Source organism: Pelophylax lessonae (assembly GCF_965119305.1).
Source record: "Pelophylax lessonae genome assembly, contig: HAP1_SCAFFOLD_327, whole genome shotgun sequence".
Taxonomy (NCBI): Eukaryota; Metazoa; Chordata; class Amphibia; order Anura; family Ranidae; genus Pelophylax; species Pelophylax lessonae.
In genome coordinates, this window is record NW_028120017.1 from 35983 (window position 1) to 55110 (window position 19128).

Consider the following 19128-nt stretch of genomic DNA (forward strand, 5'->3'; position numbering starts at 1 on the left):
GATAGAATGTGAGGGGTGTACTTACTTTTGTGAGACACTGTATATGTACGATACAGGATGCCAGGGATGGGTCCTGGGAGGCAGATATTTCCCTGCTATTAAGGCTGTGGTCTCTTTGTGGGGGCAAAAATAATGCAGTTTTGATCTATGCAGAGTGAGGGGTTGCGGGTGGAAAGGGGTAAATTGACTCACAGTTTGCCCAAGATTTGTAAATCCTTCTATGGGATCCGGAAATTGAAGAGTCTATGGGTGAGAAAGAACCTCCAACTCTGATTACAGAAATAAGGTCCTGAAAGGGTTACCCACCCTCAGTAATCAAAACACCAACCGAATCGCTCTCTTCGTTCCTCTCAAAACCTCCTGCTCTCTAGCTCTCTCGTCACCTCCTCCCATACTCCAGGACTTTTCCAGAGCCTCTCCAATCCTTTGGAACTCCTTACCCTGATCTGTCCGATTATCTCCTACTCTGTTAGCTTTTAGGCAATCTCTGAAAACCCTCCTCTTCAGAGAAGCCTATCCTACCAACCCCTAACAAATGTACCTCCATTTTATCCATCTGCCCATCCCCCTTGGTTACTGCCTTTTGTTTCACTTGACCCTCCCTTCTAGATTGTAAGCTCTAAGGAGCAGAGCCCTCTGATTCCTCCTGTACTGAATTGTACTGTAACTGTATTGTAACTGTATTGTCTTCCTTCACATTGTAAAGCACTGGGCAAACTGTTGGCGCTATATAAATCCTGAATAATAATAATAATAATAATCATAGTCCATGGTCAGGGATGGGAATGTCACACATAGAGGGGGGCGCAGACTTCACACTTACCTGGGGAGTATTTCCACAGATCCTGGAAGTGGCGGTTTAGTCTGGCGTTGTATCCCCCGAACACGTACAGCTCCCCCTGATAGGAGACTGAAATGAAGACAACACTCTGGGTTACACAGAGCTCTTTACCAAGTGGGGAATACAAGGAATGCCCGCCTACATCAACTGCCCCCCCCCCCACCTGCCCAGCTCCATGGCCATTGCCTGCCTAGCTCTATTGGGTTTAACTGCCCGGCTGCCCAACTTCATGGCCATCAACTGCTCGCCCACCTGCCCGGCACCATGGCCATATACTGTGTGCCTGCCCCCATTCCAAGAGATGGAGCTATAGGTGACATCCTGGATATAGGAAGGTCATTGACTGGACAGGTGAACTCCTCAATGCGGTAGTAACCTCCGCCGTCTGGTAACCCTATATTCTGGCTGACCTGTAGGTACACTGAAATATGTGCACCATCTAGGGGATATTTACAGGCGTAGCAGCCGGTGACGTCACCAACGCATGCGCATCGAGCTCTGAATGGACGACATGCCATCCAATGAGAGAGCGGTCCTGTAACCATGACTCCATCACAGCCTGACCAAATAGCCAGGGTCTATGAACCGGGGGAAGATCTGGTGAAGAGGACAGCGCACCGCTGGAGGGATCTGTGGAGCCTCGGCATATGGGGTGCACCTTATGACATGAGCCTGCAGGGGGACCCTTTTATTATGGCTTCTATACAAGGATGAGAGAATGACAACAGACGAGTCCTCCTTACTCCTCCCTCATACATGGAGTCAGTCCAGGGATCTCCAAGGGGTGGATTTCTTTTTAAACATTGTTCAATGTGCCATCCTCATCACCAAACACTGTCCACATAGGAAGTATTGATAAATAGGGGGGCTGTGCCGATGAGGGGATGGGGGGGAGGATATAAGACTGAAGGGGGGGATGGGGGAAGAGGATATAAGACTGAAGGGGGGGTGGGGGGGGAGGCTATACGACTGAAGAGGGGGAAGTTTCCATCTCCTATACTTTCATACCTCCCTTGCCCCCCCAGAACTACAATCCCATCAGAAAAGCCGCACTCACAGGCTGAATGGCTCCTCCGGCCTTCGGGGGGCGCTGTGGACTGAGCTGCCTCCAGCCAGCTTTCAGTCATCAGGTCGAACACTCGGATGCGGTTGCAGTAGATCTCGTTGTTGGAATGGAACGGTCCGGAGCGATCCGCGCGGCCGCCAAAAACATACATCTTGTGACCAATCACAGTGGCTGAGTGAAAATCTCTCCAGCGAGCTGGTGCGCCCTACAAACAGAGCGACCAATCAGAACACCACATTTCAGATGGGACACACTGAGAAGAGGGCCGGGCGACGACGGGACGCAGTGAGGAGAGGAGGGCCGATTGACAACGGGACGCACTGAGGAGAGGAGGGCCGATTGACAACGGGACGCACTGAGGAGAGGAGGGCAAGGCGATGACGAGACGCACTAAGGAGAGGAGGGCCGGGGGATGACAGGACGCACTAAGGAGAGGAGGGCTGGGCGATGATGAAACGCACTGAGGAGGGCCGGGCAAAGACGGGACGCACTGAGGAGGGCCGGGCAAAGACGGGACGCACTGAGGAGGGCCGGGCAAAGACGGGACGCACTGAGGAGGGCCGGGCAAAGACGGGACGCACTGAGGAGGGCCGGGCAAAGACGGGACGCACTGACAGGAGGGCCGGGCGACGACGGGACGCACTGAGGACAGGAGGGCCGGGCGACGACGGGACGCACTGAGGACAGGAGGGCCGGGCGACGACGGGACGCACTGAGGACAGGAGGGCCGGGCGACGACGGGACGCACTGAGGACAGGAGGGCCGGGCGACGACGGGACGCACTGAGGACAGGAGGGTTCGGGCGACGACAGGACGCACTGAGGACAGGAGGGCCGGGCGACGACAGGACACACTGAGGACAGGAGGGTTCGGGCGACGACAGGACGCACTGAGGAGAGGAGGGTTCGGGCGATGACGGAACGCACTGAGCAGAGGAGGGTTCGGGCGACGACGGGACGCACTGAGGAGGGCTGTGTAGGCTCTGTCTCCCCATACTCACTTTGGCCTTCACTAACGCCCAGCTCATGGATTTGGTGTCCAGTTTGTGAATATCATTGGAGAAGCAGTCAGCCTGGAGGGAGAAGATGGACAGCAATCACCACACATGGAGAGATCATGTTCCCCCCCCCCCCCCCCATAACTACCTACAACATCCAGGAGCATCTTGTCCCCACCATAGTCCCCATACCTACCTACAGAGTGCAGGAGCACCGTGTCCCCATTACTCATTTCCCCCCCCCCCATACCAACCTACAGCATCCAGGAGCACCGTGTCCCCGCGATAGTCCCCCATAACTACCTATAGAGTGCAGGAGCACCGTGTCCCCATTACTACCCCTCATGCCAATATTTAGAGTACAAAGCACCACGTTCCGTCCACATTCCCTCATTACATTCTACTCCTCCCATACCAATCTAAGGATAGCAAAATCCCCAAGTGCACCTTAAACCCATCTACAGAGTGCAGGGGCACCATGTCCCCACCTTAGTCCCCTATACAGAGTGCAGGGGCACCATGTCCCCACCATAGTCCCCTATACAGAGTGCAGGGGCACCATGTCTCCTATACAGAGTGTATGAGCACCATGTCCCCACCATACCAATCTACAAAACAGAGGGGCTAATTTTTCCACCATCCTCTCCCTAAACCATCTACCCCAGTACAGGGACCATCTGCCCCCCATACCCGTCCTAAATACAAAGCTACACAGGAAACGTGGTACTGAATTCCCACGTTCTTCTCACCAGTTGCTCGTATCCTCCAAAGACGTACATAGTCCTCTCCAGAACACAGGCGGAGTGCCCGTCCCGAGCTCCGGGAATCTGACCCGTCACACGGGGGGTTGCCCATTGCTCAGTGCCTGCAATCAGAAGGATGGCGGTTAGAAAGGAGGCAGTGGGGGATGGGACATGCATATGGAATAGGTGGTACCTGTGTGGAAAATGTAGAGGACATTACAAGCCCCCTCTGTGTCATTGCGGCCACCCCAGATGTAGATGAAGTCATCGATGAGCACAGCGGTGTGTCCGTACCTCATGTAGGGAACCTTGGACTGACCTCCAATGACCGGAGGCAGTTTTCTCCATCGTAGGGACACTGCAAGGAAAGCAGAAATCAGAGGCTGGTCCGGTCACCGGAGGAGGAGGACACATGGTGACACATGGTGACACGTACCGGTATTGAAGATGTGGACATCGATCTGCCTCAGAGTCTCATAGTCCTCTTCAGAACAGTAACCCCCGAAGGAAAACACTCGATGTCCTACTGCTACAGCCGCATGATTCACCCGCCGAGGACCCCCCTCCAAGTGCACCGTCCAGCGAGGCATCCCCCCACTGCATAACGCAGCAAGGTGAGGGGCCGAAGAGTCCGAATCCCACAGCCTGAGGAGAGCAGGAAAAAACCAGGACTTAGAACATAGTCCACCAACCGACCAATCCCTAACAACATACTCCACCAACCGACCAATCCCTAATAACATACTCCACCAACCGACCAATCCCTAACAACATACTCCACCACCCGACCAATCCCTAACAACATACTCCACCAACCAACCAATCCCTAACAACATACTCCACCACCCGACCAATCCCTAACAACATACTCCACCAACCAACCAATCCCTAACAACATACTCCACCAACCGACCAATCCCTAACAACATACTCCACCAACCGACCAATCCCTAACAACATACTCCACCCACCGACCAATCCCTAACAACATACTCCACCACCCGACCAATCCCTAACAACATACTCCACCAACCAACCAATCCCTAACAACATACTCCACCAACCGACCAATCCCTAACAACATACTCCACCCACCGACCCATCCCTAATAACATACTCCACCCACCGACCAATCCCTAACAACATACTCCACCAACCGACCAATCCCTAACAACATACTCCACCCACCGACCCATCCCTAATAACATACTCCACCCACCGACCAATCCCTAACAACATACTCCACCAACCGACCAATCCCTAACAACATACTCCACCAACCGACCAATCCCTAACAACATACTCCACTACCCGACCAATCCCTAACAACATACTCCACCAACCGACCAATCCCTAACAACATACTCCACCAACCGACCAATCCCTAACAACATACTCCACCACCCGACCCATCCCTAACAACATACTCCACCAACCGACCAATCCCTAACAACATACTCCACCACCCGACCCCTCCCTAACAACATACTCCACCAACCGACCAATCCCTAACAACATACTCCACCAACCGACCAATCCCTAACAACATACTCCAACAACCGACCAATCCCTAACAACATACTCCACCACCCGACCAATCCCTAATAACATACTCCACCAACCGACCAATCCCTAATAACATACTCCACCACCCGACCAATCCCTAATAACATACTCCACCACCGACCCATCCCTAACAACATACTCCAACCACCGACCAATCCCTAACAACATACTCCACCACCCGACCAATCCCTAACAACATACTCCACCAACCGACCAATCCCTAACAACATACTCCACCACCCGACCAATCCCTAACAACATACTCCACCAACCGACCAATCCCTAACAACATACTTCACCAACCGACCAATCCCTAACAACATACTCCACCCACCGACCAATCCCTAACAACATACTCCACCACCGACCCATCCCTAACAACATACTCCACCACCTGACCAATCCCTAACAACATACTCCACCAACCGACCAATCCCTAACAACATACTTCACCACCCGACCCACCGACTAATCCCTAACAACATACTCCACCACCCGACCAATCCCTAACAACATACTCCACCCACCGACCAATCCCTAACAACATACTCCACCACCCGACCCATCCCTAACAACATACTCCACCGCCCGACCCATCCCTAACAACATACTCCACCACCCGACCAATCCCTAACAACATACTCCACCACCCGACCCATCCCTAACAACATACTCCACCACCTGACCAATCCCTAACAACATACTCCACCAACCGACCAATCCCTAACAACATACTCCACCAACCGACCAATCCCTAACAACATACTCCACCAACTGACCAATCCCTAACAACATACTCCACCCACCGACCAATCCCTAACAACATACTCCACCACCTGACCCACCGACCAATCCCTAACAACATACTCCATCACCCGACCAATCCCTAACAACATACTCCACCAACTGACCAATCCCTAACAACATACTCCACCACCCGACCAATCCCTAACAACATACTCCACCAACCGACCAATCCCTAACAACATACTCCACCACCGACCAATCCCTAACAACATACTCCACCACCCGACTAATCCCTAACAACATACTCCACCACCCGACCAATCCCTAACAACATACTCCACCAACCGACCAATCCCTAACAACATACTCCACCACCCAACCAATCCCTAACAACATACTCCACCACCCGACCAATCCCTAACAACATACTCCACCAACCGACCAATCCCTAACAACATATTCCACCAACTGACCAATCCCTAACAACATACTCCACCACCCGACCAATCCCTAATAACATACTCCACCGCCCGACCCATCCCTAACAACATACTCCACCACCCGACCAATCCCTAACAACATACTCCACCAACCGACCAATCCCTAACAACATATTCCACCACCCGACCAATCCCTAATAACATACTCCACCACCCGACCAATCCCTAATAACATACTCCACCGCCCGACCCATCCCTAACAACATACTCCACCACCCGACCAATCCCTAACAACATACTCCACCAACCGACCCATCCCTAACAACATACTCCACCACCCGACCAATCCCTAACAACATACTCCACCACCCGACCAATCCCTAACAACATACTCCACCACCCGACCAATCCCTAACAACATACTCCACCAACCGACCAATCCCTAACAACATATTCCACCAACTGACCAATCCATAACAACATACTCCACCACCCGACCAATCCCTAACAACATACTCCACCACCGACCAATCCCTAACAACATACTCCACCACCCGACCAATCCCTAACAACATACTCCACCAACCGACCAATCCCTAACAACATATTCCACCAACTGACCAATCCATAACAACATACTCCACCACCCGACCAATCCCTAACAACATACTCCACCACCGACCAATCCCTAACAACATACTCCACCACCCGACCAATCCCTAACAACACTCCACCAACTGACCAATCCCTAACAACATACTCCACCACCCGACCAATCCCTAACAACATACTCCACCACCTGACCCACCGACCAATCCCTAACAACATACTCCACCACCCGACCAATCCCTAACAACATACTCCACCACCGACCAATCCCTAACAACATACTCCACCACCCGACCAATCCCTAACAACACTCCACCAACTGACCAATCCCTAACAACATACTCCACCACCCGACCAATCCCTAACAACATACTCCACCACCTGACCCATCCCTAACAACATACTCCACCACCTGACCCACCGACCAATCCCTAACAACATACTCCACCACCCGACCCATCCCTAACAACATACTCCACCCACCGACCCATCCCTAACAACATACTCCACCAACCGACCTATCCCTAACAACATACTCCACCACCCGACCAATCCCTAACAACATACTCCACCACCTGACCCATCCCTAACAACATACTCCACCACCTGACCCACCGACCAATCCCTAACAACATACTCCACCACCCGACCAATCCCTAACAACATACTCCACCACCCGACCAATCCCTAACAACATACTCCACCCACCAACCAATCCCTAACAACATACTCCAACAACCGACCAATCCCTAACAACATACTCCACCACCCGACCAATCCCTAATAACATACTCCACCACCCGACCAATCCCTAATAACATACTCCACCAACCGACCAATCCCTAATAACATACTCCACCACCCGACCAATCCCTAATAACATACTCCACCACCCAACCAATCCCTAACAACATACTCCACCACCCGACCAATCCCTAACAACATACTCCACCACCTGACCAATCCCTAACAACATACTCCACCACCCGACCAATCCCTAACAACATACTCCACCACCCGACCAATCCCTAACAACATACTCCACCAACCGACCAATCCCTAACAACATATTCCACCAACTGACCAATCCCTAACAACATACTCCACCACCCGACCAATCCCTAATAACATACTCCACCACCCGACCAATCCCTAATAACATACTCCACCACCTGACCCATCCCTAATAACATACTCCACCAACCGACCAATCCCTAACAACATACTCCACCACCCGACCAATCCCTAACAACATACTCCACCACCGACCAATCCCTAACAACATACTCCACCACCCGACCAATCCCTAACAACATACTCCACCACCCGACCAATCCCTAACAACACTCCACCAACTGACCAATCCCTAACAACATACTCCACCACCTGACCCACCGACCAATCCCTAACAACATACTCCACCACCTGACCCATCCCTAACAACATACTCCACCACCTGACCCACCGACCAATCCCTAACAACATACTCCACCACCCGACCAATCCCTAACAACATACTCCACCAACCGACCCATCCCTAACAACATACTCCACCAACCGACCTATCCCTAACAACATACTCCACCACCCGACCAATCCCTAACAACATACTCCACCCACCGACCCATCCCTAACAACATACTCCACCAACCGACCTATCCCTAACAACATACTCCACCACCCGACCAATCCCTAACAACATACTCCACCACCCGACCAATCCCTAACAACATACTCCACCACCTGACCCATCCCTAACAACATACTCCACCACCTGACCCACCGACCAATCCCTAACATACTCCACCAACCGACCCATCCCTAACAACATACTCCACCACCTGACCCATCCCTAACAACATACTCCACCAACCGACCAATCCCTAACAACATACTCCACCCACCGACCCATCCCTAACAACATACTCCACCAACCGACCCATCCCTAACAACATACTCCACCACCCGACCAATCCCTAACAACATACTCCACCAACCGACCAATCCCTAACAACATACTCCACCAACTGACCCACCGACCGATCCCTAACAACATACTCCACCACCCGACCAATTGCTAACAACATACTCCACCAACCGACCCATCCCTAACAACATACTCCACCACCCGACCAATCCCTAACAACATACTCCACCACCCGACCAATCCCTAACAACATACTCCACCAACCGACCAATCCCTAACAACATACTCCACCCACCGACCAATCCCTAACAACATACTCCACCACCCGACCCATCCCTAACAACATACTCCACCACCGACCCATCCCTAACAACATACTCCACCCACCGACCAATCCATAACAACATACTCCACCACCCGACCAATCCCTAACAACATACTCCACCACCCGACCAATCCCTAACAACATACTCCACCACCCGACCAATCCCTAACAACATACTCCACCACCCGACCAATCCCTAACAACATACTCCACCACCTGACCAATCCCTAACAACATACTCCACCACCTGACCCACCGACCAATCCCTAACAACATACTCCACCAACCGACCCACCGACCAATCCCTAACAACATTCTCCACCACCCGACCAATCCCTAATAACATACTCCACCACCCGACCTATCCCTAACAACATACTCCACCACCCGACCAATCCCTAACAACATACTCCACCACCTGACCAATCCCTAACAACATACTCCACCACCCGACCAATCCCTAACAACATACTCCACCACCGACCAATCCCTAACAACATACTCCACCACCTGACCCATCCCTAACAACATACTCCACCAACCGACCAATCCCTAACAACATACTCCACCAACTGACCCACCGACCGATCCCTAACAACATACTCCACCACCCGACCAATTGCTAACAACATACTCCACCACCCGACCAATCCCTAACAACATACTCCACCAACCGACCAATCCCTAACAACATACTCCACCCACCGACCAATCCCTAACAACATATTCCACCAACCGACCAATCCCTAATAACATACTCCACCACCCGACCAATCCCTAATAACATACTCCACCACCCGACCAATCCCTAACAACATACTCCACCACCCGACCAATCCCTAACAACATACTCCACCAACCGACCAATCCCTAACAACATACTCCACCAAACGACCAATCCCTAACAACATACTCCACCAACTGACCAATCCCTAACAACATACTCCACCACCCGACCCATCCCTAACAACATACTTCACCAACCGACCAATCCCTAACAACATACTCCACCAACCGACCAATCCCTAACAACATACTCCACCAACCGACCAATCCCTAACAACATACTCCACCACCCGACCAATCCCTAATAACATACTCCACCACCGACCCATCCCTAACAACATACTCCACCACCCGACCAATCCCTAATAACATACTCCACCACCGACCCATCCCTAACAACATACTCCACCACCCGACCAATCCATAACAACATACTCCACCACCCGACCAATCCCTAACAACATACTCCACCACCCGACCAATCCCTAACAACATACTCCACCACCCGACCAATCCCTAATAACATACTCCACCAACCGACCAATCCCTAATAACATACTCCACCACCGACCCATCCCTAACAACATACTCCACCACCCGACCAATCCCTAACAACATACTCCACCACCTGACCCATCCCTAACAACATACTCCACCACCCGACCAATCCCTAACAACATACTCCACCACCTGACCCATCCCTAACAACATACTCCCCCACCCGACCAATCCCTAACAACATACTCCACCACCCGACCAATCCCTAACAACATACTCCACCAACCGACCCACCGACCAATCCCTAACAACATTCTCCACCACCCGACCTATCCCTAACAACATACTCCACCACCTGACCCATCCCTAACAACATACTCCACCACCTGACCCACCGACCAATCCCTAACAACATACTCCACCAACCGACCAATCCCTAACAACATACTCCACCACCCGACCAATCCCTAACAACATACTCCACCAACCGACCAATCCCTAACAACATACTCCACCAAACGACCAATCCCTAACAACATACTCCACCACCCGACCAATCCCTAACAACATACTCCACCAACCGACCAATCCCTAACAACATACTCCACCAACCGACCAATCCCTAACAACATACTCCACCACCTGACCCACCGACCAATCCGTAACAACATACTCCACCCACCGACCAATCCCTAACAACATACTCCACCACCCGACCAATCCCTAACAACATACTCCACCACCTGACCAATCCCTAACAACATACTCCACCAACCGACCAATCCCTAACAACATACTCCACCCACCGACCAATCCCTAACAACATACTCCACCACCTGACCCACCGACCAATCCCTAAAAACATACTCCACCACCTGACCCATCCCTAACAACATACTCCACCACCTGACCCACCGACCAATCCCTAACAACATACTCCACCACCCGACCAATCCCTAACAACATACTCCACCCACCGACCAATCCCTAACAACATACTCCACCACCCGACCCATCCCTAACAACATACTCCACCACCCGACCAATCCCTAACAACATACTCCACCACCCGACCAATCCCTAACAACATACTCCACCACCTGACCAATCCCTAACAACATACTCCACCAACCGACCAATCCCTAACAACATACTCCACCAACCGACCAATACCTAACAACATACTCCACCCACCGACCAATCCATAACAACATACTCCACCCACCGACCAATCCCTAACAACATACTCCACCGCCCGACCCATCCCTAACAACATACTCCACCAACCGACCAATCCCTAACAACATACTCCACCAACTGACCAATCCCTGAAAACATACTCCACCAACTGACCAATCCCTAACAACATACTCCACCCACCGACCAATCCCTAACAACATACTCCACCACCTGACCCACCGACCAATCCCTAACAACATACTCCATCACCCGACCAATCCCTAACAACATACTCCACCAACTGACCAATCCCTAACAACATACTCCACCACCCGACCAATCCCTAACAACATACTCCACCACCCGACCAATCCCTAACAACATACTCCACCAACCGACCAATCCCTAACAACATACTCCACCACCGACCAATCCCTAACAACATACTCCACCAACCGACCAATCCCTAACAACATACTCCACCACCGACCCATCCCTAACAACATACTCCACCACCCGACCAATCCCTAACAACATACTCCACCAACCGACCTATCCCTAATAACATACTCCACCACCCGACCAATCCCTAACAACATACTCCACCACCTGACCAATCCCTAACAACATACTCCACCAACCGACCCACCGACCAATCCCTAACAACATACTCCACCACCCGACCAATCCCTAACAACATACTCCACCCACCGACCAATCCCTAACAACATACTCCACCACCCGACCCATCCCTAACAACATACTCCACCAACCGACCAATCCCTAACAACATACTCCACCAAACGACCAATCCCTAACAACATACTCCACCAACTGACCAATCCCTAACAACATACTCCACCCACCGACCAATCCCTAACAACATACTCCACCACCCGACCAATCCCTAACAACATACTCCACCAACCGACCAATCCCTAACAACATACTCCACCACCGACCAATCCCTAACAACATGCATTCCTGCATCTTTTATGGATGCAGGGTGACCGGGAGGGTGGTGTACACTGAGAATATGGTTTGGACTACTTCAAATGGGACAGTATATGCATTACCAGTATCTCTCAGGAAATATGGAGATCTACCTTATTCCTATACACTGTAAGGCACAGGAAGTGCAACTCCTAATTTGGGCATCCAGGAACTAGGAGAGACACCATGTCTGCTAATCAATGTGTATTAGTTGCAGAGAGAGGGGGGGGGGTTGTTTCCAGCAGCTCCTCCTAAAGAATGTCTACTGATTAACTCAGTGCTTTTGTCTAAAATAGGACAGTATGTTAATTGGGTCTGAGACTATTGATAAGTATGTTAATGAGCTCACCTGGCCGTCTACTAAGGAAGGTAATTACACAGTCATTGTTCATGTGGTATTCTCAAAGTGTATATAAATGCTGTGCTTCTTTCAATAAAGAAGAAGAGAGTTAAGCCTCGTACACACGCGTCGAAAATCGGCAGGGAATTTTCGTCCGACGACCAATCTGTCGATTTTCGGCTTGTTAGTATGATGCTTCAGACAACCGACTCCGACTTTTGCATAGGAAGGGAGGTTTGGGACTTTAAATGAGGCGCACAGTAGGAGTGCTGTGCGACTCCATCCCGGTTCAATTGTAAAGGAAAGGAGAGGTTGGGACTTTGAGTGAGAGGCGTGACCAGGCTGGCAGAGAACAGTCGGCATGTTTATTGGTACATATAGTTCAAATGACATATACAATGTTTTACAAAGAATTACTGGATATTAAAAAAGCAAATAAATAGTCCCATGGTCCAATTGCATAGAGATCAACAGAGTGGGATTCCATATATGATGGAGTATTGAGGAGTATACATAGTATCACAAATAAGAATTCCAAATAGTAATGATATAGTAGTAGGATTAAGAACATCATAGGCTCTACGCGTTTCGTGGCCCGAATCTCCAATCATCAGGAGCAGATGAACATAATCTAAAAGAAAACATATAAGGAAATTGGCACAATGCTGATAATATGTATTGGAGAAAGGGGAGAGGGAAAAGGGGGGGACAATCCCCCATACATACCCATGCTTGTAAAAGGCTCAGATAGTATTTGGAGGGGAGAGTGGGTATGACCCCATGAAGTCTCACCGGGAGCTGGGGGCACACAAAGTCGGCGGGGCAGGCAGAGCGATAGCACACTTGGTGAGTGTGGGCTGAGGTAAGTATTGGTAAAGAGATGAAGATATGTAGCAGCATGGAGGGATGTCTATCAAAAAAGTATATATGTAAATCATATTATTAGTGGCATTGGAATAAAAAATATTTAGAAATACACCATAGTGCTGCTGCAGAATGAGATGGGAAGGAAAAGAAAAGAGGTTGTATGTAGTAATATGTATATGGAATGAATAAGGAGTATATGGACCTATGATTGGATATAACATCATGAATAAAGAGTGTGTATATACATATATGATCATGTACTGTAATATAGTATAATGCACAAAAATATATAAATAATAAATAGTACATATTGTATAATATATGGTATATAGGAAATATTGGGTATATCCTGAGTGAATGAGAGATATGTGACCGTGTAATGTGAAATGAGGTGTGAGTGGATGGGAATGGTGTAATAAAATAATATGGTCTAAACATGGGAAGTAAAGAGTGTGTGGTGGTGTATGGGTGAGAATGATATAGAAGGATAGGAAATGTGGTGAAATAATAAGGGAAAAGTGAGGTATACCTAAACCAACAAGTGCGTGAGCAACCACGCGAGACCAATTGTGAATGAGGACCCAGCCAGAGACAGATAGAAAAATGGGGGACAGTATAGATAGCCAAAAGGTCTGGAACCAAAAAAATAAAAGGTAAGTTAGTAGAAGATGAGAGGAAGTACTACCAGCAGATGGAGCCCAGACTCCATAAAAAGGTGCTCCGCGTCCGCCAAGAAGCCGCCAGACAAGTGGACCCAGCGTCACGCTCAGTGCAAGGGAGAGACAACCAGGGACGGAGCATGCCATTGGCATGGCCGTCTCGTGTGTTGTCTCATAAGGGGTCATACCCACTCTCCCCTCCAAATACTATCTGAGCCTTTTACAAGCATGGGTATGTATGGGGGATTGTCCCCCCCTTTTCCCTCTCCCCTTTCTCCAATACATATTATCAGCATTGTGCCAATTTCCTTATATGTTTTCTTTTAGATTATGTTCATCTGCTCCTGATGATTGGCGATTCGGGCCACGAAACGCGTAGAGCCTATGATGTTCTTAATCCTACTACTATATCATTACTATTTGGAATTCTTATTTGTGATACTATGTATACTCCTCAATACTCCATCATATATGGAATCCCACTCTGTTGATCTCTATGCAATTGGACCATGGGACTATTTATTTGCTTTTTTAATATCCAGTAATTCTTTGTAAAACATTGTATATGTCATTTGAACTATATGTACCAATAAACATGCCGACTGTTCTCTGCCAGCCTGGTCACGCCTCTCACTCAAAGTCCCAACCTCTCCTTTCCTTTACAAGACTACGACTTTTTGGCCAAAAAAAATCTGGTGTGCAGGCTATAAAATTTTTGTCCTCTGTCAAAACATGTCCGATTTTCGTGCAGTCAGTACAGATTTCAACAGGGAAAAATCTAATGCGCAAGTCTGGGCATGTTCAGAGAAGAAAAAACACAAAGAAAGCAAACCAACACATGACATCACTTCTATCACATGACATCACTCCTATCACATGACATCACTTCTGAAGTAGAATTTTGTCGGGCGAGAAAATTTGTGTGCAGTCTAGGTACATTCCAACCAACAGACACCACTCTGGACAAAATATGGACAATCAGTCGGCCGATAATCGTTGCGTGTGTACTACTAGGCTTTACTCTTGATCGAACCTCACTACAGAGCCTTGTCTCGTACTTGGGGGGGGGGGGGGGGGATATTGATGGGCTTCATGTATGGCGGATTGGAGTGGTCGATAGCTATCCTGGTGTTCGGGAGCGGATTATCCTAGACGACTGTAACCCCTTTCATACTTGGGGTGTCGTTACACCCTCCATTCAGTGACCTCCACCCCTCTCTGCCAATCCCTCCACTGGCCTCCATTCAGTGACCTCCACCCCTCTCTGCCAATCCCTCCACTGGCCTCCATTCAGTGCCCTCCACCCCTCTCTGCCAATCCCTCCACTGATCTCCATTCAATGTCCTTCACCCCTCTCTGCCAATCCCTCCACTGACCTCCATTCAATGTCCTTCACCCCTCTCTGCCAATCCCTCCATTGGTCTCCATTCAGTGTCCTCCACCCCTCTCTGTCAATCCCAACACTGGCCTCCATTCAGTGTCCTTCACCCCTCTCTGCCAATCCCTCCACTGGTCTCCATTCAGTGTCCTCCACCCCTCTCTGCCAATCCCTCCACTGGTCTCCATTCAGTGCCCTCCACCCCTCTCTGCCAATCCCTCCACTGACCTCCATTCAATGTCCTTCACCCCTCTCTGCCAATCCCTCCACTGACCTCCATTCAGTGTCCTCCACCCCTCTCTGCCAATCCCTCCACTGGTCTCCATTCAGTGTCCTCCACCCCTCTCTACCAATCCCTCCACTGGTCTCCATTCAGTGTCCTCCACCCCTCTCTGCCAATCCCTCCACTGGTCTCCATTCAGTGTCCTCCACCCATCTCTGCCAATCCCTCCATTCAGAGTCATCCACCCCTCTCTGCCAATCCCTCCACTGGTCTCCATTCAGTGCCCTCCACCCCTCTCTGCCAATCCCTCCACTGACCTCCATGCAATGTCCTTCACCCCTCTCTGCCAATCCCTCCACTGACCTCCATTCAATGTCCTTCACCCCTCTCTGCCAATCCCTCCATTGGTCTCCATTCAGTGTCCTCCACCCCTCTCTGCCAATCCCTCCACTGGTCTCCATTCAGTGCCCTCCACCCCTCTCTGCCAATCCCTCCACTGACCTCCATTCAATGTCCTTTTCCCCCTTCTCTGCCAATCCCTCCACTGACCTCCATTCAATGTCCTTCACCCCTCTCTGCCAATCCCTCCATTGGTCTCCATTCAGTGTCCTCCACCCCTCTCTGCCAATCCCTCCACTGGTCTCCATTCAGTGTCCTCCACCCCTCTCTACCAATCCCTCCACTGACCTCCATTCAATGTCCTCCACCCCTCTCTGCCAATCCCTCCACTGGTCTCCATTCAGTGTCCTCCACCCCTCTCTACCAATCCCTCCACTGACCTCCATTCAATGTCCTCCACCCCCCTCTGCCAATCCCTCCACTGGCCTCCATTCAGAGTCCTCCATCCCTCTCTGCCAATCCCTCCGCTGGCCTCCATTTAATGTCCTCCACCCCTCTCTGCCAATCCCTCCATTCAGAGTCCTCCACCCCTCTCTGCCAATCCCTCCACTGGTCTCCATTCAGTGTCCTCCACCCCTCTCTGCCAATCCCTCCATTCCGAGTCCTCCACCCCTCTCTGTCAATCCCAACACTGGCCTCCATTCAGTGTCCTCCACCCCTCTCTGCGAATCCCTCCACTGGTCTCCACTCAGTGTCTTCCACCCCTCTCTGCCAATCCTTCCACTGGTCTCCATTCAGTGTCCTCCACCCCTCTCTGCCAATCCTTCCACTGGTCTCCATTCAGTGTCCTCCCCCTTTCTCTGCCAATCCATCCACTGGCCTCCATATTTCTCTGCCATTCCCTCCACTGGCCCCCAAGTGCCAATTAAATACATTCAGAATAGTACAGACATACAAAGCCATTCACACTGTCACTGGGAGTGAAAGACAGATACTTAATGGTTTGGATTGCTTCAAATGGGAGAGTAATAATCATCAACAATATATCTCAGAGAATATATGAAGACTCTGGGACTCCGGGCCTAGCTGCCTATTGCCAATAAGGCCTCACACAGTCAGACTCCTAGCAGATGAGAATATCATCAGCTCACCCAGCGGTCTTCCACACCTGGTAATTACCGTATGCTGATTTACTCTGTGTTTACACTTCTAATAATGTGTCATTTTGAATTTCGTTTTAGCCTTGTTGCAGGCAGAGGTCAGCAGCGCTAGGCCTGGATGCCGCTCTTCTCCTGTAAGCTCACTGGGAGGTTCCTCCTCAGCAGAATAATCTATTAAATCCCCAGCCTCTGCAATTGCTGAAAGTCCAGGGCATGGGCTGGTGGCACTTGGGCCCAGTGCCAACACTTTGGCGGGTGATTTATCATCCATATCATCCTCCGATGGAAAGTCAGTTAAATCTGTGATCCGTGGTTGGGGAATGAAGATGGCTTCCTCTTCTCCCATACCTTTATCCAGTGGCTGGACAGACGCATTCCTCCATCCAAGCTGTGCAGAAACAGGTTCATCCAGGTGAGTCAGCACTGCATCCGCCATAAGACCTCCGCATCCAAGACTGTGGGTGGAGGTGAGCAAAGCCACTATTACTGTGCCACATTGCCCATTCTTCAGTCAGGATTTCTGGACTGTCAGCTGGTACTTCTGGATATTCCCAGGCAAGGGGAGCCCTGGCCCGGTGCTGAGCAGAATCTAGCAGCCGGCTGTAGGCGATCTCCAGCTCCCATTCCTGATTGGCCAGAAACTCCAAATCTTCCAGTGCCCAGAGCACTTCCGAGATGTTCAGAATCTTTTCTCTGTAATCCTCAATTTCCTCCAAACACCACTCCAAATCTCTCCTTAAGTCGGGGTCCTCTGACAGCTTCTCGTTCAACAGTCCCCGGGCCGCCGTAGCCAAAGCCTTCCATTGGGCTGTCAGCCGCTATCCAAGGGCATGCTGGGGATCCATGCCACCGGAGGGCTCTGTAGCTCTCCTCCAACCGCATCTCTGCCCAGACCAGCCTGATAACTCAGCTGTCTGCTAATTGTGCGGCTTATCTCCCAAAACCAGCACCCACAATCCATACTGGGACCAGTACCTTTCCTGGAAGGAGGGGAGGATTTTTCCCTGGTGTCACTGCTCACAGGCTAGCACTTCCTTCCAGAGTTCAGAGTGGATCACATCATACCATCCTAGCAGGACCTTCTCTGACACCGGTCCCCTGTGCTGAGGACCTTCTCTGACACCGGTCCCCTGTGCTGAGGACCTTCTCTGACACCGGTCCCCTGTGCTGAGGACCTTCTCTGACACCGGTCCCCTGTGCTGAGGACCTTCTCTGACACCGGTCCCCTGTGCTGAGGACCTTCTCTGACACCGGTCCCCTGTGCTGAGGACCTTCTCTGACACCGGTCCCCTGTGCTGAGGACCTTCTCTGACACCGGTCCCCTGTGCTGAGGACCTTCTCTGACACCGGTCCCCTGTACTGTATCCGCATCTCTCACAACCTCCTTCCAAATTCCTCTTCCATGGTGGCTGATATCTGTACCTCTCCTCTTCTGCTATCCGGAC

At 50.6% G+C, this 19128-nt stretch overlaps 1 protein-coding gene across 10 annotated transcripts in view; it reads right to left on the reverse strand.

The window, feature by feature from the left end:
• The window catches only part of KLHDC3 (kelch domain containing 3), a 42071-nt gene that overhangs the window by 15645 nt on the left and 7298 nt on the right, over positions 1-19128 (reverse strand). For all 10 annotated transcript variants that reach the window (XR_014224807.1, XR_014224808.1, XR_014224809.1 and 7 more), the window contains exons 2-7: positions 4084-4292; positions 3841-4005; positions 3654-3769; positions 2908-2979; positions 1899-2112; positions 824-910 (exon numbers count right to left, since the gene is read on the reverse strand). Coding sequence is in view for 4 of the 10 variants with exons in the window: in XM_082276163.1 (XP_082132289.1) it covers positions 824-910; positions 1899-2112; positions 2908-2979; positions 3654-3769; positions 3841-4005; positions 4084-4237 (808 nt within the window). In the remaining 6 variants the exon portion in view is untranslated. The remainder of the gene's footprint in view (positions 1-823; positions 911-1898; positions 2113-2907; positions 2980-3653; positions 3770-3840; positions 4006-4083; positions 4293-19128) is intronic.